At 50.3% G+C, this 23,672-nt stretch overlaps 1 protein-coding gene and 1 long non-coding RNA gene across 7 annotated transcripts in view; one reads left to right on the top strand and one right to left on the bottom strand.

The window, feature by feature from the left end:
- The window catches only part of Anp32a (acidic nuclear phosphoprotein 32 family member A), a 38,037-nt gene continuing 14,365 nt past the window's right edge, over positions 1-23,672 (bottom strand). For both annotated transcript variants that reach the window (XM_038321426.2, XM_038321425.2), the window contains exons 2-7: positions 7,569-7,718; positions 7,239-7,361; positions 4,962-5,154; positions 3,856-3,953; positions 1,430-1,493; positions 1-1,206 (exon numbers count right to left, since the gene is read on the bottom strand). In XM_038321426.2, coding sequence (XP_038177354.1) covers positions 1,145-1,206; positions 1,430-1,493; positions 3,856-3,953; positions 4,962-5,154; positions 7,239-7,361; positions 7,569-7,718 — 690 coding nt within the window. In that variant the 3' untranslated portion in view covers positions 1-1,144. The remainder of the gene's footprint in view (positions 1,207-1,429; positions 1,494-3,855; positions 3,954-4,961; positions 5,155-7,238; positions 7,362-7,568; positions 7,719-23,672) is intronic.
- LOC119808894 lies at positions 14,228-20,691 on the top strand. Of its 5 annotated transcripts, XR_005284577.1 has the most exons (7): positions 14,228-14,510; positions 14,623-14,701; positions 15,206-15,437; positions 16,869-17,055; positions 17,832-19,108; positions 20,227-20,314; positions 20,463-20,691. It is a non-coding gene; the product is annotated as an uncharacterized LOC119808894 (long non-coding RNA). The 5 variants fall into 5 exon arrangements; XR_005284579.1 differs by having other exon boundaries at positions 16,869-19,108; positions 20,467-20,691; XR_005284576.1 differs by having other exon boundaries at positions 16,869-19,108.

Genomic DNA, 23,672 nt, shown 5'->3' with positions numbered 1-23,672 from the left:
TTGTATAAAAAAGATTTATTGAAATTTATCAATGACAAACAGACATAAAACTCAAAGTTTGGCTCTTCTCAAGGGTGGGAGAAAAATGGGTTGCAGATGTTCTTTGTACAGAGAGACACAGAGCAGGGAACAGCGCGTCGTCACTTCTAAAGCAATCCGGAAGGGGACGGTGAAAGCAAACAGCATTCGCTAGGAGGAACCTGCAGTCAATTCAGAGTCCCACTAGGTAAGAAAATACAATTTTGCATTCCTTTTCCGTGCTCCAATGTATGCAAGAAGGAAAACAAAATAAAACAAAAACCCGGTGGACATGCAGTGGGCCCCCAGAGCTTAGATTTGTAAAAAGGTTCTAAGCTGGAGTTCCCGAAATGAGTCCTCCTGTTATTTCTGCAAAACAAACTGCTCTAATATTTTACAGAACAAGATAGGACAGGTTGCTTTTTTTTTTTTTTAAAGAAGTTGAAATATGAAGGTTCGCCGATTTTCATGATTACCAAGCCCATTTTGCTCGTATCTCCTAAGTCTGCCTTTTTTTGGCTCTCGGGATCATGGCTTCAGAGTAACGCAAGTTCTCTTTGCAAAAGCAAAGCCCACTACCATCTGCGATGGGGGAAAAGGGGTGAGAGAGGGGGAATGTCCCCAAACCAGTGCCAAAATACACCTTTAGGTAGCTATTTACAAACCCGGGGTGCTGGGTGCCTCCAGCAGAGACCGCGTGAACCAGATCAGAGTTACTGAAGACAAGGGCTGTGAGTCACCTGGTGGAGGCCAGCCACAGCCTCCCAACAACTCTGGGGATGTGGGACATACCAAAAAATGTTAAGAGACCTCAAAGCCACCTTCTCCAGAGAGTAAGAACAAACACTTGCTTGGTGCGTACTAAGCTATTGCATTTACGGGGACAAAACCAGACACAAGGAAAAAGGAGGGGGGAAAATAAAGAGTGGCAGTAAAAATAGTACTTTATTCCTCCCCCATCCCCCCACCCCCCCGTGACCCCCAGTACACTTTTCCCCTCTCATTCCCACATCAACGCTACAATCAGAAAAAAATACGTTTCGGGGGGCAGGAATAGGAGGGGGAGGGGATATGGGTAAAAACAGTCAAATCACAACAGGAATCTCCCCAAATAGGTTAATTCCCCTTAGTCATCCTCTTCGCCCTCATCTTCGGGTTCTCGTTTTCGCTTCTGACTCCTTTCTTCTTCTGGAAAAGCAAGGAAAGGAGACAGTTAGCAGGCAGCCACCTTTCAGTCAGCCCTGCTCCAACTGGGGACCCAGCAGCTGCACACCTAGGAAGCAGGGCCATCTAGGAAACAAGGCACGAAAGTGTACCCCTTTCTATCGCCAGGTCCTTAAAGCCTTAAAGCAAGTCAGCGCTAGTGTCAAAGGCTACCGCCAGGAGGAGACAGCAAGACAGACTGACATACCACCAGCATCTTCTTCGTCTTCCTCATCATCCACTTCCCCATCATTGTAGCCTTCTTCATCCTCCTAGGGGCAAAGACAGAAGCAGGATATCAGCCATGCCCCCACTGGGTGGGGGGAGGTGCTCAGGGGGAGCAAGTCTGAGGACCACGCTCAATCGTAAAAGCCAGGCCCAGCAGCACACCTGTGCAGCCCCACCCTGGAGACAGACAGGTGGACCCCTGTGGTTCACTGGCATACAGTTTAGCCAAATCAATGAGTACCGGGTTCAGTGAGAGACCCTGGTTCAAAATAAGGTGGAGAGTAGGTAAGAAAGACACCTGGCATTAACTTCTGGCCTCCACACACTGTGTACACACACACGGACATATGCCATACCTGAACATGTACACGAGTTTTAAAAAAAAAGGAATGGGGGATAAATGCCCCTGCCTAAGAAGGCCTTATCTCCTACCTCAGAGCTCACAATAATGCCTGTAGCTCAGAGCAAACACACAGTAGGGCTTCTTACTGTTGTGTATCAAGGAACCATTTGAGGCAGAAGGCTTCCAACATGTACCCAGAGATGTAAGATGCTGGCAAACTACCTTGGGGCTTTGCAGAGTAGCTGTGGACTGCCCCACGTTAGGGACTCCGGATGTGAAGTCCCCAGAACTCAGGCAGCTTGCCAATGTACAGGCTCATAGGAGAACAGCCTCCCCAGGCAGTGGCCTGTCACTGAAACTAGGCTGTCCTTTCTTGCATCTGTCCTCAATATGGTTTTGGCTTCAAAGGAAGACTCTGGTTTCAGCAAAGCCAGAATCAAGTGGGCAAGCCCAGCTCTCCTGGCCACTCCCCTCTGTCAAGTCCAGGCAGCTAGGGGTGGGGGAAGACAAGGCCCCTAGAGGACTTCATTTCCAATTAGCTTTGGACTCAGTCAAGCTTTGTGACTTCATCCTCCCCACCAGGGCCCTGGCTCTGGGTACTTCCCATGGTTCCATAGCAGCCTCTCTGCCTCTCTGTACCTCAAGCCCCAGGTTCTGACAGGTGGCTGCCCACTGTTTCTTTTCTTTTTTTTTTTTTTTTTTTTTTTTTTTGGTTTTTCCCTGTAGTTTCTAGAGCCTGTCCTGGAACTAGCTCTTGTAGACCAGGCTGGCCTTGAACTCAGAGATCCGCCTGCCCCTGCCTCCCAAGTGTTGGGATTAAAGGCGTGCGCCAACACTGCCCGCTGCCCACTGTTTCTAAGAACTGTTGAAGTAAATTTGCTTTTGAATAGATCTCGGCCTGGTCTGTTTGCTAAGACTGTGTGTATGTATTTAAGTGTTTCTTCATTGGCAACTGGAAATGGGCAGAGGGTCAACGAGATTTACAGAAAAACAAAACAAGATCCACACACGGGGCTCTTACGACAGGCAAGAACAGTACAACCGATAATCCAGCCAGTATGTCTAACTACCCTGTCCTCAGGGAAAGACATTCCCTGCCCCAAATATTCCTTAAAGGCCGGCCTGGCAACCTGGACCTAGAAGAAAGAGAAACTGTACAACAGTTGGGAGCACGCTTTCCCGCTGCCATGCACCATCCTGAGGCCTGGGGTGGGCAGGCCGGGAAACCTGCTCAGGCGGTATGTGTGGCAGGTGGACTATCAAGCAAGGAGGCAGGAAGCTAGGGGAGGATGAGGGACTGTGGTGCGTGTACTGCGTGTGTGCGTGCGTGCGCGCGCGCGCGCGCGCATACACACACACATACACACACACACACACACACACACACATGCCCGGAGCCACCTAGCCATGTGCTCTCCTTCCCAGTATACCAGTCTTAAGCGGCAAGAACAGATTTAGCAAAGAACTCATGAAAAATGATTCGGCCATCGGAAGACCCTGAACATCCAAGCTCAAAACCTAGCACACCGAAAATGAGGAGGGCAGTGCACACAGCGAGGACTCAGCGGCCACACACTCCTCGGGCACCTCCTGCCAATATGGTACTCTACTCTCAATAACCTGGTGAGAAAGGTGAGGGATTCCTACTTCACGGACGCTAGGGGACTCAGAAACGTCAAGCGACCTGTTCAAAGACACACAGCCAGCACAGGGCGGGGCTGGGACCCGTTAAGCAGGGACTGGCAAGATGGAGCAGCAAAGGAAGGGTGCTTGCCGCCAAGCCTGACGACCTGAGTTTAACTCCTAGAAGTCACACTGGGAAAGAAGAGAACTGACTCCCAAATGTTGCTTTCAGCCTCCCCAAAGCATGCTGGGCCCTTGATTCCAGCACTCATCCCTACTCTGAAACCAGCTTCCTACTTTGGATGTCTGTGCACTCAAATTCTATACAGGAAAAATTGTGGAAAGGGACCCCTTCCCTTCCCTGGGCTGTCGCGACCGATAACAGAGGTGCCTGGCAGGGCTCAGGTGGATTACACAGGTGCCCACCCCTGTCTCCTTACCTCCTCTTCTCCACTCACGTCCTCTTCTTCCCCTTCTTCCTCCTCATCCTCTTCCTCTTCATCTTCCACTAGCTGGGCATACTCATCGTATTCCTCCTCTGTGGGGGATGGGTCACAAGAACATAACAGGAACTGAGGTGACAGGTGGCCCCATGTCTACCCAGAGCCCAACAGCTCGCCCACACAGAAGTGGTGATCACATGATCAAACACACCAAAACATGCTATGAGCCTTTCTCCAAATCACATGTGTGGAAGAGCCTATGTGTGGATAAGGCCAGAGACACTGGGGACTGAGCAAGAAGCGCTGGGCCCAGGGAAGTAGAGAGGCCAAGTCACCATAACTCATCCCTCTGAAGAGGCCACACATGACCCGTGTAGTGGGGGAACAGGGCAGAGGCTGGACCCGACACTGTAGCACAGGCCCCTGACACACACCACAGCACCATACCATGCCCCCAACAGGGAGACACTTATAACCTTTGGGAAAAGAACCTTCACCAAGGCCAAGAGAATATCTGAAGATCTCACAGAAGACCCCAGACCAACAAGAAAAACCAAATCTTATGTTTGCATTGACTGGGCACTATCTTGCCTCTTAGCTTTGTTTAAGCTGTAAAGACATGCAGGAAAGCTGCAGGAAACCTGCAGAGGACCATGAGAAGGAACTAGGAGGAGGGGCCCTTAGCCTCTCCTTCCTTCCCAAGGGGTCTGAATTGCCTATAGCCCCCAACTTCCCAGCCTGGGGCCCCTGAGCAGTCCAATGTTGGCCTGCGTTCCTGCACGCTGCAACCACCAGGGGGCGCCACAACCTCTCCAGCAGAAAACTGGTCTACCAGATGAGCAAAGTCCTCAGGCCACCCTCTATTGGCCTCTTTTCCTCCTAAGTCGGGTGAAACACTGGAGAGATACATATAGTGACCTTCCCTGGGGGACTTGAGAAAATACCAGATTTGAAAGGGTGACCCTGAACATCTAAGATGTCTTTCAGGAGACAACCAATAAGACCAATTAGGGTGGGGAGATGAGGTTCAAGGGCTTCGAAAAGAGGAGGCAGGTGGCCGGTCATCTGAGCCACTGTTGCCCTGGGTTCCCACTGTCACCCACCATCCTCATCTTCCTCGTCGTCATCCTCCACGTAGCCCTCAACATCAGAGTCAGGGGCCTCCTTGTTGTCTCTGTCGTAGCCATCGAGGTACGTGACCTGGGGCAGGAGCTTGAACACGTTTTCTCGGTAGTCATTCAGGTTGGTCACCTCACAGTTAAACAGGTCTAGGCTCTTGAGATTCTCTAACTTCTTCTGCAAGTGGAGAAAGGGGGTCAACGGTGAGGGTAATTGTGGCCAGTGGGTGGGGAGGGGGAAATACCTTAGGAAGAGGCAGCAAGGACAGGCCGGAATTACAGCGAGAAGGAAGCCAGGTATGCTCGTGCATGTGCGTGCGTGCATACGTACGTGTGTGCATTGAGAGTGTGTGCCAGCGCGAGTTCACCTTAGCTCTGCACTAGCCTAGACCTCAGTGAACAAAATGGGCTGGGCTTGAGGGTTTGAACAGCCTCACCCAAAGTTAACTATTCAGCTTTTGCCCAATTGTGACTGCCTTGAAGTCAACCCTGGACCCGTCTGGTACATGAGCTGAGAGCTTTGATGCACCCACCCCCACGACAGGAAGTCCAAAGGGAATGAAAACGACAACATGAACTAGCTCTTGCATCTAATCATCACGGGCACACAGCTCTCCATGCATTAGGTTAATTTATCCTCCAACCCCTGTAAGGCAGAGCTAATTATCAGTGTGCAGGGCAGCTGAAGAATGAGAGGCCTGGCCTGCACTCAGTCTGCTAACCATACTGTCAATGAGGACAGGAATAGAAGCCATGGAGGACCAGTCTGTCTAGAGCACTCAGTATGATACTTTGTATCAGGTCAGACCAGTCCTGCCCATGTTATCCGGTTGGCTAGTTGGGAAAACTGAGGCCCAGGAAATAAAGAGACACACAGTTAGGAAGCCAGGCAGCTGAATCCTGACCCCCACACCTCATTCATCAAGGACTCCTTCCCCAGTAAGTTCTTGTTGCCATGGAGACCAGGTCAAACTAGAGAATGCAGACCCTTCAGGGTCACTTGATTCTCTACCACTTTTGTATGTAGACCCAGGCGATTCTTAGTGGAGGGGCTCAAGGAAGGTGAGGACATCTGAGTTCCAGTCTGTGTGAGGGGGCCCAGCACCCCCCACCCCAAAACAGGTTCCAGTCCTGGGAGGACAGAGGACATCTTATCAATAACCAGCGTGGGAAGCAATCTGCATGCAGGGACGTGGGAACAAGTGTGGATGTGTGCTCTCCAGGGGTGACTGCTTCAGGAAGAGTTTAGACTCGGCCCTATACACACCCCCAGCACAGCTGATTCAGAACTTCCAAGATGCTCCTTTTCATAACAAAATGATGACTTCCTGGCAGATGAAAATAGTCCTGCCCTTTCCTGGGAGGGTTAGTGGGAGACCAGGAAAGAACTTTCTGCGGTCAGTGAGTGTGTTTTATTAGCTGACCCAAAGACATGGATAGAAAGGTAAAGTCCAAGCCTGAAAAAGCAATGCCAGTTTGCTGTCATTGCCATCAGATGGTCAGTGTGACCTTATGGACAAGAACCCTGAAACACGAACCCAAAGGGAGGCCATTGCTATTGGACCAGTCACTTTTGCAGTGTCCTGGGGCCTTCCTCAAGTCCACAGTGCCTGGCGCTGTGCTTATTCAACAGGCAAGCTTGCTGTCTGGGCTACTTTTTTCTATTTCCAAAGGATTCTTTGTGTCACACCTTCAGGTGGCTTCTTGGGGGGGGGGGGTATTAAAGAATGCTGCACTTTAGGCCTTGGTCATAGAGAATTGTCATTCTGCCGAAAAGTTCTCACTTCTAACTGGAAAAATGAATAAAGGAAGAACAAGAAGTGTCACCCGTCATGTCTCTGAGGTCTTGGTCACCAACAGAGACGCTCTCCTCCACATCTGCACAGGAAGGCCTGCACCAGGCTCCCACCCAGCCCAGCCTCAAGCTCCGGGAATCCTGCACCATTAGATCTGGATGGCTCCCCTCTCCTCAAAGGGTGGCAAGCCAGCGAGGACTGTGAACCCAGGCTGAAGGGTACAGCCCAGACCAGGGTCCATTCTCTGCCCCACACTGGGTGCCCATTATGGCCAGATGACCTGGGTCAAAGCCCCGAAGTCTCCATGGACTCAGCAGAAACAGTCGTTCCCACCTTAGCTCCCAGTTCAGAATGAGAGCCAAAGAAATGGAGATAAGGGGGTAAGTAAGCTCAAAAGACAAACACGAAAGCTGCCCACACCAAGCCCTACTGCCCCAAGGAAAAAGGAGGACCCCAAGGGACTTACCAGCGGCTCTATTGTGCTGAGGTCTTTTATTTTGTTGCCACTTAAATTTAGATGCTTAAGGTTCGGACATTTTTCTGCCAATACCTCCAGGTCCCCTGAGATTCTGTTATCGCTTAGTTCAAGCTGTACGAGGTGGAAGGGGGAAGAAGCTTTTAACACGAAGGCTTGGGGCCCCAAGCCTCCTAACTCCCCAGACGGCAGGAAGGGAACATCTCCAGGGGCTGTGCTGGCGAGTTGGAGCACGCACCTGGCCTTGCCCTTAATTATGCTCCCCAGCACAGAGTACCCCCCCACCCCAAGTCTCCTGGCTCCCAGGCCCTAGCTGTTTACCTTCTTGAGTTTGTTTAACTTTGGTAAGTTCGCAATGGAAGTGAGGCCTACGTTGATTGTACTTAAGAATTCCAGTTCTTCAAACTCATCTGTGAGGCCTTTGATTTTGCCTTCAATTGACCGACAGTTGTCCAGGACGAGTTCTTTCACCTGGAAAGGGAAGGAGGGTTTGAGTGGAGATGGGGAAAGGTCAGAGAAGCCGCTCCCGACCCCCACCTCGGTGTCACATCTTCCGGCTCGCGCCCGGATCAGAGCTGCCTCGGAGCAAAGAATGAGCAGCCTGGTCTTTCTGCCATTAGCAGGACCTGGACAGAAGGATGCTGAATAAGGAAGTGCATCTCTAGCACAGGGAATCACTTCAGAGAGGACAATCAGTAGGCCATGTCGTCACTGAGGCTGGTGTGTGTGTGTGTGTGTGTGTGTGTGTGTGTGTGTGTGTGTGTGTGTAAAACAACATCCTGCTACACGCTCTTTAATCCCAGCATACAATGAAAATGAGTCACCACTCCCTACAGGCACCAGCCACAGTGCTAGGGGCAGTGTAGGGGGCAGTGCAGGTGGCATCTAGCATCCCTGTCTACAAATGCCCAGGCCGGATCACCCACTGGAGGCAGGCTGCTCACTTCCCATGCTCAGCCCCCACTGTCCTCTCCCCGTTAAATGCTCACGTCTTGCACGGAACACACACTTGCTTTCACTCCTTCCTTCAGTCTGAGCCTGTGCGCCGAGGCCTGGCACTTATCACTGCGATCAGGCCCCCACCCCCCCCCCCCCCCCGCCATGGGGGCAGCAAAGAAGAGAACCCTGTTCTAAGTTCTCATGCCTAGACAACACTGTCCTGGAGAAATTTCCACCAGAAGAAAATGTTGGTGCTGTCCAGGAGCAGGACCATGAGCCTCATGGTTATGGTCCCAAGGCCAACTAAAGGAGGTGTCCTTGTGAGCCCGTAGGTCCTCATCTACTCCCTGTCCAAATGGGAACACTCACTGGTTAGAGTACCTAAGGGTAAAGCCAGGTGGCCCTCCACTCTAGGGCAAGAAAACTGCAGAGAGAGGAAGCCAGGCTGCCGGAAGCAAACATTGGGGAGGGTGGCTATGGGCAGAGGGACGCGAGTAATAAATGCTGGAGTCTGGAGGCCCTGTCTTCTTCCTTAACTGATTTTCCTGGAAATCCCTGCTTCCAGAGGTAGATCCCAGGCAAAGATTGCAGACATGAAGTGGTTTACCTAGAGCGGTCAAAGACCTCTCTTCTTCATGCCATTAGCCAAGCCTAAGATGGCCTGGGATGGAGAGGTGATGCCGCACAGTCAAGGGAATTCTTCAGGAAGCTGCCTCTATCCTGGGGAGGCACAATGCCTCCCTGACTCCTGATGTCAGGGCAGGCTGCCTAGTACTTCTACAAACAGACGACCAGGCCAATCCCCACCTCCCAGCATCACACCCAAACTGGGGGCCCCCCTTTCAGGGACACTATGCAAGTCATCACAGCTACTGTTTAAAAAAAAAAAAAACCTCCACCCTTCCCCACAACAGACACATTTTAAGCATTTCACACAATTTCATTTCAACATTCCAGTTACGCCCCGGAGGGGGATTCTCTCTACTGATAGCCGCATCAAGAACACCTGTCTTAGGTTGGTGGTGTGGCTCAGTTGGCAGCGCCTGCCTAGCATGTATGAAACCTTGGATTTGATCCCTAGCACCCCACAAACCAGGTGCATTCAAAGTCTTCATCAGCTACACAGTCAAATCTGAAGCCAGCCTGGACTGCACGAGATGCCGTCTCAAAATAGAAAAAAAAGAAAAAGAAACCCTTCTCCCGAAATTCAGGACAGTCACGGCAGGTGTCTGTCAAACCAACACGGTCAACACTGACCGCTCAATGTAGTGCTCCCCTGAAGCATCTCTAACATTCCAAGGTTTAGGGCACATGGCTGCCCAGATACACTCCACAGGCTCCCATGGCTAATGGCTTCCTTTCAGCCCTTTCCTGTCTCACCAGCTGGGTGGGCACCACTTTTACCCCCTCAGCCCCCAAGGTGCAGAGCTCAACCTGGCCATGGCTGTGTACTCCTCCCCCCTGCTCACCCCATGGGGTGTGGGGTCCCCAAGGAGTATGGCTGCTTCCACTCCATCTGGGAAACTCTCAGGTAGCCTTTCTGAGGCACCTCCTTTCTGACAGGGAGGGAGGGGTGCCCTGCACAGTTCAGGAGGTAAGATGGGGTTTCAGTATTCTGTAGAAAGCCCCGGCCACACAGGCTCACAGTGAGATAGGCAGGTGAGCTGTCTGAGAGGTGGCTCAAATGGGACAAAAGAAAGTGCAGCCACAGTCCCCTGTGTGAGTCATCTAGCTGTCCCCCTGCTCTCTCTAAGGCCTGCGAACGAGGGGACCCACCCTGCAGCTGCTATCATTTCCAACCCACTTCCTCCATACTTGGCAGCCTCTTCTCTAGCCCTTCCACATGAGGAGAAAATCCCTTTTGTATTCAGGGTGTGCTGCGCCTCTAAATAAATAAATAAATAAATAAATAAATAAATAAATAAATAAAAATAAAGGCCCGCTTCCCTTGCCAAGTCCCGAGTGTGCATGAGCTACAAGTTAAAATTAAACTGGAAATCTGTACTTCGGGTTTAGATGCTCTCCCAGTCCCACCAGCCGTTTTTTAAAGCATCCCGAAGAAGTGGGTTGCTCTCGGTCCGCTTACACAGGGACTTCCAGACCCAGGCAGGAGGCAGTCTCCATTCCCCCAGAGGTCACACCCAGGAGGAGACTGGCACTCACATCCTGCTGGCAGCAGGGAGGCACCAGATTCTCCAGAAGTCAGCCTGCCCTTGCTCCCTTGCTCTTAAAAAAACAAAATAAAACAAAACAAAACACAACTTGTTGTGCCCCCCCTCCCAAAGCTTGGGTTTGCCATCATTTCTCACCAGTGGGAGCCAAATTTCAGGATAAACACTAACACTTACTCGGCTCAAGAACGTGTTTGTTTCAAAACCACCGAATCTGTCTTTACACATTTATTTCTCAGATGTGACCTTTCTTCTACATCTCCAACACTGTGGCCCCGGTCACTGCCACCACACTACTTCACATTAGAAGGCTGTGACCTCGGGAGGATGTGGTTAGGCAATAACCTGGTCTACTGGTAACAGACCTCACCCTGGATACGAGACCCCTAATCTGGGCTCAATGATACCATCTCTGTTCTGTGGAGTCTAAGCGCCGACTGCCTTAGTAAAGGGACGGTGACATCTGTTTAACCTATAAAGTGCACACTCCAGCCTCAATAACGCTCCCAGCTCGTTAACGTCTGGGAAAATGTTCAAGTTTCTAAATGTGACCTAGAAGCCTCCCCCCATCACCTGCCCTTGCACCCAAATCTAGTTCAAGTCCCCCCCCCTCCCAGGAAGCCATCCTAGTAACTGGCACTGAGCACCCGGGCTAGGCTCTGAGCTCAGAGGCAGTTGCTGCATGAATCATTTAATCGTGTATTAAGCATCTGATCCTCCTAGAGGTCAGAGACTGTCCTTCCCCATAATCAGCCTAGCGGGAATGCACACCACAGCACCGCTTAGCAAAGCCCCCCCCCCATTGGGCCAGGCACAATATAAATAATGGGAATAGCAAAAGAGAGGGGGCCAAACAGCCCCGACACACAGAGCATAATGGTGTGGAAAACCAAGGCTCTGTCTTACATTCAGCAGGTCTGGCTGCCTATCTATGCCAGTCCGGCCCCAGCCCTGGGAGCACATCCGCCGCTTCCCTACCAAACTGGTCCAGCACTCACTCACATACAGGCCTCTGGTTCTCCCTCGACTCCTGCCACATTGTTGGCTGAAGGGACACAGAAGCCATGGTGAACCCAGATGGGGGTAGGGGAGGAGTCTGCCAGAAAGAGCAGTGGCTGGTGGCATGCTGGGAGATGACAGACCTATCCCAGAGTTCTAAGAAGGAGGATGAGTTAGGGACTCAGTATTCTTCAGTATTAGTAGATAAGACAGGCCACTGAGGGCAGACAGGTGACACCCAGAAAGGCAAGGGAAGATGCTGTCTCAGTCAGGAATGGTACTGTCAGTACAGCCCAGTGCAAAATGAAAAGGTGAGTCCCTCGTCGCAAACTCACCAAGACGGCCAAGCTGATAGAGCACTTGCCTAGCATGTGCTAAATCCTGCATTTGGGCCCCAGTGCTACATAAACTGGGCGGAGACAGGTGGATTACGGGGTTCAACATCATCCTCAGCCACACAGCGAGTCTGAGACCAGCCTAGGTTATGTGAAATTCTGTCTCTATACAAAACCTCATAAAACTCAAAGATAGCCAAGTCTGTGTGTGGCTCTGATTGGAAAACTTGGATCTGCAACAGCCTTCTAAAAAATAAAGACCCAGGTAGAAGGATACTTTGAGAGCTGCTCTAAAGAATAAACTTCAGAATTTCTGTGGCAACTGGGAGAGGGTGGGCAGAAGGCGGGCTCTGTAGCCAGACAGACCTGGCTCTAGTTCAAATTCTTCAATCTAGCCCAGTGGTTCTCAATCTCTGGGTCAAGACCCGTTAAGGAATGAACGACCCTTTCACAAGGGTCTCCTAAGACCATTGGAAAACATAGATATTTACATTACAATTCACAATAGTAGCAAAACTAAAATTATGAAGTAGCAACAAAATAACTTTATGGTTGGGGGTCACCACAACATGAGGAAATGTGTTAAGGAGTCATAGAGTTAGGAAGGCTGAGAACGGCTGATCTGGCCTATCTCACCTCCCTGGCCTTCTAGTTCCCTCTCACAACTCTAGTCCCAACCACCTAGGGCTGGATTAAACAATAAATGTCCTAGCCCAGAACTTTACCACTCCCTATCCCTTTTACCCATAGCTGGCAGCTGGTTCTGCTACGGTATCCATGTATAGTATCCACATTGAAGCCACCAGCATGGAAACAAAGGCACCCAACCTGTTCCTGTCCTCCAAGCCGCCTGCCATGGGGACTCTTAGCTCAACATCCCAAGCCTTCCATACTAATCCAGAGAGGCACAGAGTGCCCCAAACACACCCTGTATGCTCAATCTCTACATCTTGTTTTGCCTGTTTTTCTATGCCAACCTCTAGTTATGCTTTTCCTTTCCTTTACTGAGAAATAATTGGGTAAATATATGTTGTTTTCGTTTCAACTTTATCAGTCCCTGACCAATTTAGGTTCCAAGTTCCAGGCTTCGAACAGAAGAGAAGACTCAAATCAAATTGACCCTGTGTTTTGTGGTGCTCCTGAGTTTTAACTAGGTCAGCTTTTAAATGGGCCATCCCCTGTTGCAGATCCCGTTTCTAGCTAGAAGGCCAGATCGCATGAGTCAGCGAGGTTTAGACAGAGATAATAGAAGTATGCTTGCGTTTGTTTTAACGGTAAACTCTGTTTACCAAGCAGCACGGTAAAACCTACAAAACTCAGTCGGGTTCCACAAGGGAAGGGACACCGCTCTGGAGAAGTCGGATAATTTTGATAGCTACGGGGATCGTAGGGCCCAGAGGCCACTGGCTTTCTGCTCACAACCACTGCAAGGTATACATTTTGGGGGGCTAGAGAGATGGTTCAGAAGCACTTGCTGCTCTTGTAGAAGGCCTGCGTTTGGTTGGTACCCAGCACACAGGGTCAGAGCCTGTAACTCAGCTGGGGAGGAGGGTGGATTAGATGACCTATTCTCTCTAGTCTACCCAGGCACCTGTATGTGTACACACACACACACACACACACACACACACACACACACACACACACTTCATACAAATAAATCTAAAGAGCAAAACAAAACACACTTCACTCAGTGTGCTCTTGTGGGTGTATAGGCACACACACTGAAAACAAACACCACACTTAGGATTTCATCTATTAATTTTTTGAACCTTATTTCTTATTTATATGTTTCTGGGTGTGAATACCGCAGGTGTAGCGGAGCCTGCGGAGGGCAAACGGTCTCCTGGAGGAGCTACAGGGTACCATGAGTGCTGAGAACAGAATCCAGGCCCTCCATAGAAGCTGCAAGTGCTCTCAACTGCTGAGCCACCTCTTCAGCCCTCTTATTATGGGCCCACGGTCGGGTGAGAGAGATCGATTGTTGAGCGGTTTAAAGAGCCCTTGTTTTAGCGGAGGACCCAGGTGCAGAGCTGGGCAGAGAACGCAAGGAACTCTGGGCTGGGCAATTTTTTTCTTTTCTGCCACACCATGCATGGACACCTGACCTAGGTCAGAATCACAGCCCCTGGCACAAAGTAAAGGCATCCACGGCCCATCCACCAAGCTCCCGAGGCTGGAGTTCCCTGCAGTCTCGGTGGCAGCCGGGGCTTGGGGTCTCCACGCCAGTCAAGATCGTGCGTAGTCGTGGCTAGGGCAAAGGTCCTTTCCCCGCTTTAAAAACAAACAAAACCTCCCTAAGAATTGAACGCCTCTCAGGGCCTTGGATTTTTGCTGCGGCGTACAAAGCAGCTCGGCAGGCAGCGGGTGAGCACGTGGCGCGGGCAGCGGTGACGCCATCCTCATTACTGGGAGGTGGGAGGGCGGGCCGAGGGAGATCGGGCTGGCTCATAGGTTCAGCAGGCTGGGCGGGCCCGACAGCACCAGCCCGCCAGCCCCGTGACTTGCTCCCTCCTCACCCCCCCCCCCCCCCCCCCGGCGCTCAGTCGGGTGACTTGGGCCTCCACTTCCCGCCGGAGTCGGTGCTGGGGACGCTTCTTCTCAGTGGAAAGGGCTTGGTGGTGGTCCCTGGAGGCCCCGGTGCAAGGCCACGCTTGTTCAAGAGGATGTCTACCTTCTGCCCCTGCCCGGATAATGCGCCTTTGCATTCCTCTTATCTTTGTTTAAGATTTAAAAAAAAAAATGTGTTTTGCTTGCAAACTGTGTGTGTGCCCCGTGCCCGCTGGGGCCAGAAGAGGTCGTTGGATATTCTGAAACTGGTGAGGCACTTGTGGGTTCTGGGAACCGAACCCTGGGAGTCTACAAGAGCGGCAAGCCAAGCGCTCTTAAGTGTTGATCCATCTCCAGCCCCTTTTATTTTTTCTCTTAAAGCCTCGTTCCTGCTTTCCATCTCAACCAAACCTTCCTTCCCTGGCTGCCTGGCCCTGCCCTTGTTGTGACTGACTTTCAGGTAACAGAAAGTTACCAGAGAAACCTGAAAGAGCCTAGAGGGCTGCTGTGGGTTCTGAAGGGAAGGAGGAATTGCCGGTCTGACTTTGGTTTGGGGGAGGGTACCGCGGTGAAAGAAAGATGGGGTGGAGAGAGGTACGGAAAGTCGGAGGTCATGACCAAACCTAGCAGGCTTCATTCTCTGAATTACTTTGCTGTCTTTCTGTGTGGTCTGGAATATAGGAAGAGAGCACTAGTCCAGGCGGCCAGAAAAAGAAGGGCTGGTCAAGAAGCACTCAACGAGAATGCAGGGAAGCTACAGGCAGCCTCTTGACTTGGCTTCTGCCCCTGCCGTGTCTCTGAATTTGCTGTGTGCCCTGGTAGAAGTTGCTGCCCACTCTGAGCTTCTGCCCCATCCTTCAGACTACACACTGGGTAGTGGGGCATGAATAGAGAAAGATGAAGCCCTTCTGGTCCGAACTTTGAACGCCTGGTATTCATTCCCTCTACTTCTAAATTCTGACAGGACATCCTAAAGGAGGCATGAGACCTCAGGGATGGAAGAGCTCAGGATTCAGCATGCAAAGGTGCAAGACTGTTCATTATTCTAGATTAAAAACTAAGACGGAGAAACACATCAGCTAGACTCTTTCAACACATCAAGATTACAAAAACAGTGCCCAGAGTGTGGGGTTCTAAGTGTGGGAGCCTGTCAGTCATCTCACAGAGGACCCGGTGGCACCTGTGCCCCTCTTAAGGTAAGGGGAATGGGCACAAACCACTTCCACTCACCAACACTTGGATTCCTGATAAAAAGTCATGATGGATGATAAGTTCTTATTAAAGAGTCACAGCACTGTTCCCCATGCAATAGAAAAGCTGGGTTCAGGAGGGTTGGATTGGGGCAGATACAGTGAAGTTACATCGCGTCTCATTATTCCCCCCAAAGTCTTTAATGGCCATGGAGATCAAGTTCAAACCCAGAGCAGGATTCCCAGGCCCCCAACCTCACCTCTCTTTCCAAGACAGCAGTGTCTACCTCCCCCCACTGCTAGCCCACCTCCTCTACAGCAAAACATGGTGACACCACATGGCATTGCATATCACAGGAATTCTACCTTCCCTACCCTTCCCAGGAGCCTGTCCCTGTCCACCAGGACCCTCTGAGAGCTACTGCACAGGTCTAAGATTCAGTGTCCCCCCCAGGCGTCCTACACAGAGGGCCTGGCCAGTTCATGCTCACTGAGCGCTCACATGGGAACAAACCACTCAGGCCAGAAGAAAGGTTTAAGCGCAGGTGGGCAATCATTCTTGAGACGTTTCTAGATGACTACTCCCTTCCCCGATGTCTGAGACAAAACATCCCACTAGAACCACTCATGGGCAGACCAACTGTACCAGCTAAAGGATGCCAGTGACTAGCTGCTGAAGTCAGTGATGCTGGGACCTCTAGTGGACTCAGGGGTGGGTACTGAGGAAGGCCCTCGGCATCCTCCTTAGGGCTTCTACCTGGAGATGCTGACCGCACAGCACAAATGAGGCCATTTCCCCAGTTTCCCTGGCAATTCAGTGATTCTGCCCATCATGATCCTGTCCTGACTCATCTCAAAAGGCAGGAAGCCATTCAGACTCAGAGGCCAGGGCACTGAAGCCTTGGCGTGGAGATCTACCCCATTTCCAGTTGACCTTTAAACAAAACAAACAAATGTTTCAGGGATGGACTTGTAGCTCAGGCGGTAGCATTGCATAAAACTTGGGTTTGATCCCCAGCACCAAATAAGCCATACCGGGTGAAATGCCTCTAGCCCTCGCACTGGCAGGAGATCTGGAGATCAAAGAGGTCAAGGCGATCACTGTCCTCAGCTGCCTAATGAGTTCGAAACCACCCTGTGGTATATGTGAAGATCAGTGTTAGCCAGTGACGAAAACCTTGGATTTCTCTTCTCTCAGCCTGAGGCTCAGAGGCAAAGACAGTTCCGTCCAGGGGGACCTCCTTGAAGCAAGAGGAAATGGGAGGCAAATAAGAGGGATGAAGAGGGAAGTACCCACAGATCCAACCTAGCCCTCCTCTAGGCAGGGAGGCCTCCAGCCAGGCCTTACATACCTTAGCTGGCATGGAAATGCATGAGATGCCAAACAGCCTAAGAGGAGAAACCTTGCCCTGACTTCCTTCCTGTCACCTCTTTCAGACCTTGCAGCCTCCTCAATTACAGGAGCGGAGCAGGGCCCTAGTGCTAAAGCCCTGGCATTTAGGCTCCGTGGAGACCAACCACGCAGAAGAACCTCACCAGTTAATAAGGAGGGAACCAATCAGCTGTTTCTCCTTCCTAACAGGATGCACTCAACTCGCCTAAGTGGACAAATCAAATACTTATGGTAAAAACTCTGGCAGAGAAGAGGGGGAGCGAGCAGAAAAGAGGAGGGAGAGAAGTGGGGACAAAGGGGGAGGGAAGGGGAGGATAAGGAAGAGAGGGAGTGGGAGGGAGGTGGAGGAAGGGGCAGCTAAGCCAAACCAGGCAATGCAGGTTTGGTTTAGCATCAAGAGTACCATTCTCTTCCCCTGGTCTTGCTGGTGGAACATGACCTATACTTAATTATTTTAATAGAACACAGAGCCAGGGCAGTGGTGGTGCACACATTCAATCCCAGCACTTGGGAGGCAGAGGCAGGCGGACATCTATAAATTCGTGGACAGCCTGATCTACAGAATGAGTTCTAGGATAGCCAGAGCTATACAAAGAAACCCTGTTTTCAAAAACTAACCAGACAAACAAAAAACCAACACAGACAGAGTTAACTTGTTCACAGATCTACAGTTGCTTTAATCTTAAAATTCAAAAAAACCAAAATAACTTAAAATGCTACAACTCAGGACTCTGAGTCAAGGAGGGGCTAGAGATAGGTGGATAAGATAGATAGGCAGGAGGTCAGCTCCTGAGGGAGCACCAGCCCCACCACCCACCCGGCACAGCAGCCCACACTGACAAAGTTATTCGGGCGCAGGAATGAGCATGGGCGGGACGCGTGGCTCACTAGTGCAGCGCTTGCCTAGCATGTACTAGCACGCCTTATGTTCAAGCTCTAGTAGCAAGGATTTGGGGGGAGGAGGACCTCAGCCACCAAGTCTGATGACCTGAGTTTGATATTTGAAGCCCACAGGCGGAAAGAACCAACACTTGCAAGTCGTCCTCTGATCACCACGTGCATACTATGACGCCCATGTTTTAGCACAAAAAAAAAAAAAAAAAATCTAAGAAAACCTAAAAAAAAAAAAAAAAAAAAAAAGGACAGGCAGGAAAAAAAAAAAATCAAGGTTCATTGGTGGTAATGTCCCAAACTTCAGCTGCACCAAAAGACCAAACCTTAAATTCCAGAACCTCAGAGGTAAGCTGGAAGAAGGTGATTAGGATAGGAAGGCATCTGAAAACCAGGGCGCTGAGGCTGGAAGGCTGGAGACCCACAACAATCAAAGGACGCTAAGCAGCCATCTGCGAAGAGCTCCGCACACAAACTGCCGAACACCTAGAACACCTATCAGATGGACGAGCGAGGTATCCTGCAGCTCTGCGAAGCAAGTGCCAAGGGCCTTTTCACTTCTAAAACCACTGCTTTGCTTCTTTCCTCTGAAGGAGGGGCTACCTGCGTAGACTACAGGCCCAGTCACTCGTTCAGTAGTCTTTAATGAGTGGCTACAATATGCCAGGCAACGTGTGAGGTGGTAAGGTATGGCATGGCAGAAAACCTTAGGGGTGAGGTGATGACCAGGTACTAAGCCAGTGATTGCATACACCTGTATTTACAAGGGAAGCTCAAAGGAAAAGAGAGGAAAGTAAAGTGGGAAGGGACGGTACTGAAAGAAAGGCTAAAGAAATCTATCCAAGGTGTGTTTTCTGTACAGACTCGAACCCCACATAGTATGTGATCAGGGCCCTTAACAGCAGAAGGAGCAGCCACGGCCAGGACTCGCAGTGGGAAGCGTGCTTGTGAAGGGAAGGCCTGATGAGATAGCTCAGTGGGTAAAAGGTACTTAACTTGATGAACTGAGTTCATTCCGGGGATCCCCACATGGTAAAGGAGGAAACTGACCCAGACAAGCTGTCCTTTGACCTCCACGGTTGCTCCAAGGCACATGAGCAAAGGGACTTTGCTGTGAGCCGTGAATGGTCATGTTTTCTGGTATTAATGGGCCTATGCTACACAATGGGAGACAGCCTATGGAATGTCGCTTTGATTATTACCATAGGGACAATGTGACGTAGTCTGGTTTGGCTCCAGGCTTTTCCACTTAAGAACTAAGACTTTTTTTGTTTGCTGTTTTTGAGACAGGGTCATAAACCTGAGACCAGGTGGTCATAAACTCTATGGCAATTGAAGATGATCTCCAACTTCCGATCCTCCTGCCTCCACCATCCAAGTTCTAGGAACTCAGGTGTATACCCGTTTTAAGTTGTGCTGGAGACTGACTCCAAGGTTTCATCCAGGCTAGGCAAACTCTACAAACTACATCCCCAGGCCAGAACTATGGCTTGGGGCAGGACTTCATGAACTCAGTGTGTTCACTACGACAATGGGAAGAAGAATCCATACCTCACAGGAATCCACAGAACTAGGCCAGACGCTAGGTGGGAAGGCACCCGGGAAGCCATGCTGTGCTTGGCATTACTACAATCCATTTCACAAGAATTTCCTTACCAAGCAAAATGCTGCACCCTAGAAGAGAGGAGGCGCTCTACACCCGAGTCTCCTACTCCTCCTTGTGATTAGCCCCCAGCAAATGTTTTCTGATCAGAAAGACATTAAAAATTACCTGGGAAAGCATCCTGTGGTTTTACCTTCCCACTATATGGCAGCTAGAATGCTCTGGAACAGCCTTCACTGTATCTTCACATCACTCAGTTGGGAGAAGAACCAACTGAGTTGCACCATGGTAGTGTGTTGGGGGATAAACACAGGGACAGAGACAAGGAACACTCTGAGGAAGCTCCTTGCTATGCGCCATGGCAGCCTTGCTCAAACTTCGTGAGAGTCATGGAAGGATCAGCCAAGGTGTTCCCATCCGGACATAAGAAGCTATATGATGAGCCAGGTGGTGTTGCACACCTTTAATCCCAGCATTCAGGAGGAAGAGGCAGGCAGATTTCTGTGAGTTCCTGAGCCTGGTCTACAAGAGCTAGTTCCAGGACAGGCACCAAAGCTACACAGAGAAAACCTGTCTCAAAAAAACAAAACCCAAAACCAAAAAGAAGCTATATGAACTAAAATAGAATATCTGGCCCCCAAACCACTCTTTGTAGTTGCCCGTTTTCCAGGTGTTCATCATCGTCACCATCATCTAGTAATACATTAATCCTCCTGGTTTCAGAATCAGATAATATAAAATAATCCAGTGACCCCTCCCATCACCACCCTCTGTGAGCCCAGTAACTACTCCACCTATCTATATCCAGGGTGTGTCTAGATTTAATGGGTAAATTTTGGAATCATTTTTCTCTCCTTTACCCCCAAACTAGCCTATAACACTGACTTTTGTCTTGCTTTTTCTCACAGAGCTCACCATCTGCCTTGACTGGGCACGGTAACACATTCCTGTCACCTGAGCATTTGGGAGCCTGAGGTGGAGAATCAAGAGGCCAGGGTGAGCTCGACTGTGTTTCAGTAACAAAACCCCACCCAGCAGCCTCCCTGGCAGCGCCGTAGCTTGAACCAGAGGCCTCATGCATGCCAAGCAAATGCTCTACCACTGAGCTACCGTCCTAACCACCAACAAACCTTTTTCTTTGTAGCCAGATGGCTCCCTGTCCTGTGGATGGCCACTGTTCTTCCCCAGGCCCTCCTTTGTGGATATTTGAGTGGCTTCCAATCATAGCTGTAATAAATAATCATGGACGCCGGGCGGCGGTGGCGCACGCCTTTAATCCCAGCACTCGGGAGGCAGAGGCAGGCGGATATCTGTGAGTTCGAGACCAGCCTGGTCTACAAGAGCTAGTTCCAGGACAGGCTCCAAAGCCACAGAGAAACCCTGTCTTGAAAAACCAAAAAATAAAAAAATAAAAATAAATAATCATGGAATACAAATAAGCTGGTACCTGTCATTTTGCATCCACCTGTCTTAGTGATAAGTGCCTAAATCAGAGCCCACCCTGATTACAGGGTCACAGTCCAAAGTCCTACAGATCTAAGGGCCTCATCACCGCACACCTGTCTGGATAGGTTACTTAACCTCAGTCCATCCCACAAATGCCAAAACTCACTCAGTGGAGACTACAACGTGAGTATGGGGCTACAGTGACAATGGTGTCCTTGTCCCCTGACCCAAGGGTGTCTAGTCTGGGAGAGGTATGCAATGAGGCCATTGAAACATAAAAGTGAGGCCCAGTCTGCCAACCTGACCGCTCTGGGCCAGTCTCCCTATCTCAAAAACAAGTGGCCCAACCTACACCTTGGGGTGTGCTAACAGATCCAGAAGGTAATGTTTACTGAGTACCTAGCAACGAGCACCACCCAAAACTCACCCTAGATGCTCAGTAAGGGTCAAGTAAGCCTCTGCTTATCCCAGGAGAGGGCTTAGCACAACAGGGTAGGGAGGTGCTCTGTGCACACAGCTGCCGTGCCCATTCACAAGGGTGTTAGGCTGCTCTTGCTGAAGAGGATGCCAGTCCCTGCTCCTGTTGGCAGAGGCAGGCCCTGGGCCCCTAATTACATTTTAACCTACTTTTATTGGAAAGCGATGTATCTCTTCCTACTTTCCAGGCTGTAGGAACAATCTCTGGGTATTGTATCTCAGTTGTGGGCATAAACTAACTGTATAAAGTATGTCAGGGCCACAAAGGGAAAGAACCTTCCCTAAAACCCTGGGCACAGCCGGAGGCATGCCTGCAGTCTCAGCACTCGGGAGGCTGGGAGGAGGACTGGGAGCTCCAGAACCCAAGCTCTCAGTGAGACAAGAGGGGAGGAAAGTGGGGGTTGGGGGAGGGTAAATAGGTCAGAGGACTTGCAGGTTATCACCTGAATGACTGGAAGGTGCAGGTTAAAGTTAAAGTTCTAGGTTGCTTGCACAGCTCCGACGTTGGCCAGGCTGTGCACCCAGGACAGCTCCTCGGTAGCCTTGACCTTGATCAAGTAATTTTTGCAAGCTTTTTAACCACATCCCCTCACTTGTTACATGGGAACAACCTTAACTACTTTGTAGCACTTCTGAAGTTTAAATAATGCACCTGGCACACAGGCATAGAACAGCAACAAGCAAAGAAAACACGATTTAAAAGACATTGCTTTCCCTCACTGTGGTACCAAGTGGCTTCCTCTTAAAAGCTCAAAACAGGACAGCAGCACAATATTACGAAAACACCACTAACACCAAGAAGCCCCGCTAGAGCCAGAAGCCCCTTTCAAGCTCTCTGAAAGTCCAGTGGTCCAGGGGGATTCATCTTGTCCCTTGGGCTAAGCTGGTCAAGTTCTTTCCCCCACCAACACCCGTGCAAGGGGCATTAGGAACCTGCATCAACGTGTGTACTAATGGCAGTGGAAAGTACTACCCAGTTGACTCCAAAGCACCTGGGCCTCCACCCATGGGTGTAAAGGCAGGACAGGTGTAGACAGAATCCAGACAGCAGGGATGGGTGTCCTCAAGATCCACTGTAACCCAGGGTAGATGCGAGTCTGGTGGCGCACATCTTTAATCCCAGCACTCAGTAGGCAGAGGCAGGCAACTATCTCTGAGTTCAAGATCAGGCTAGTCTACGGGACAGCCAAGGCTACACAGAGAAACCTGGTCTTAAAAGAAAGGAAGGAAGAAAGGAAAGAAGGAAAGAAGGCAGGCAGGCAGGCATGCAGGCATGCAGGCAGGCAGGCAGGCAGGCAGACCAGGGTAGACTAGTGGTTACCAAAATGGGTGAAAATTCCATCCAGACAGAGAAAGACTAATTTAAAAGTAGTTAGTCTTGCCTGGAAGGATGACTGCTAGATACAGATGTGGTCACAGTCCACTTCCCCCAACACACAGCCGACAAGGTTAATTAACAAAGGTATTTCAGGGCTGGAGAGATGGCTCAGTGGTTAGGAGCATTGCCTGCTATTCCAAAGGTCCTGAGTTCAATTCCCAGCAACCACGTGGTGGCTCACAACCATCTGTAATGAGGTCGGGTGCCCTCTTCTGGCCTGAAGGCATATATTGTATACTAAATAAATAAATATTTTTTTTTTTAAAAAAGTCTTCTAGTTACCTTCTCATGCCCCCACCTTTAAAAAAAAAAAAAGGTATTTCAAAGTTCAGATCATTCAAGGTATAAGCCCTAAAAGGATAACAAGACATTCTGGGTTGGCAAGGTCCTGCCTAGGGCTGGTGTGAACAGAATACTGGCCAGCTTGCCTGGCGGTGGCGGCCACTTGGGAGGCAGAGGCAGGCGGACCTCTGTGAGTTTGAGGCCAGCCTGGTCTACAACAGCTAGTTCTAGGACAGGCTCCAATGCTACAGAGAAACCTTGTCTCAAAAAGCCAAAAAACAAAACAACAACAACAAAAATACTGTCCAGCTGGGATGTCAATGTCATTTCCCACTTTTCTATCAGTTCACGCAGATCACCTCGATTGTGTGCATCTGTCCTACCCCCGCTCTCCTCCTTCTGCCTCCTTGAACTCCTGCCTCAGCCTCCCAAGTGCTGGAACTACAGGCGCACCTGGTCTTGCATAGTACTATGAATTGATGCCAGGGTTCTGTGCATGAGAGGCAAGAACTGCCATTGAGCTACATCTGGGCTCCTTTTACCTTCTAATTAACCTACGAATCACTGATGGAACTCACTCTGTGATCCATTCAGGTCTTACTCTTGCCATCCTCTTGCCCCAGCCCCCCCATGCTCTGTATTACAGGTCCTGACATCTTATTCTCCTGGGGTCACAGGTGTCCTTTGGGAGATGAGAGTTAAGACATTTCTGACCAGCTGGGTTTTAAGCTACAAATCCAGCAGAGGTTATTATACTGTCCCCAGACCTGC

Source organism: Arvicola amphibius, chromosome 3 (assembly GCF_903992535.2).
Source record: "Arvicola amphibius chromosome 3, mArvAmp1.2, whole genome shotgun sequence".
Taxonomy (NCBI): Eukaryota; Metazoa; Chordata; class Mammalia; order Rodentia; family Cricetidae; genus Arvicola; species Arvicola amphibius.
This window is presented reverse-complemented; position numbering and strand designations above follow the sequence as displayed.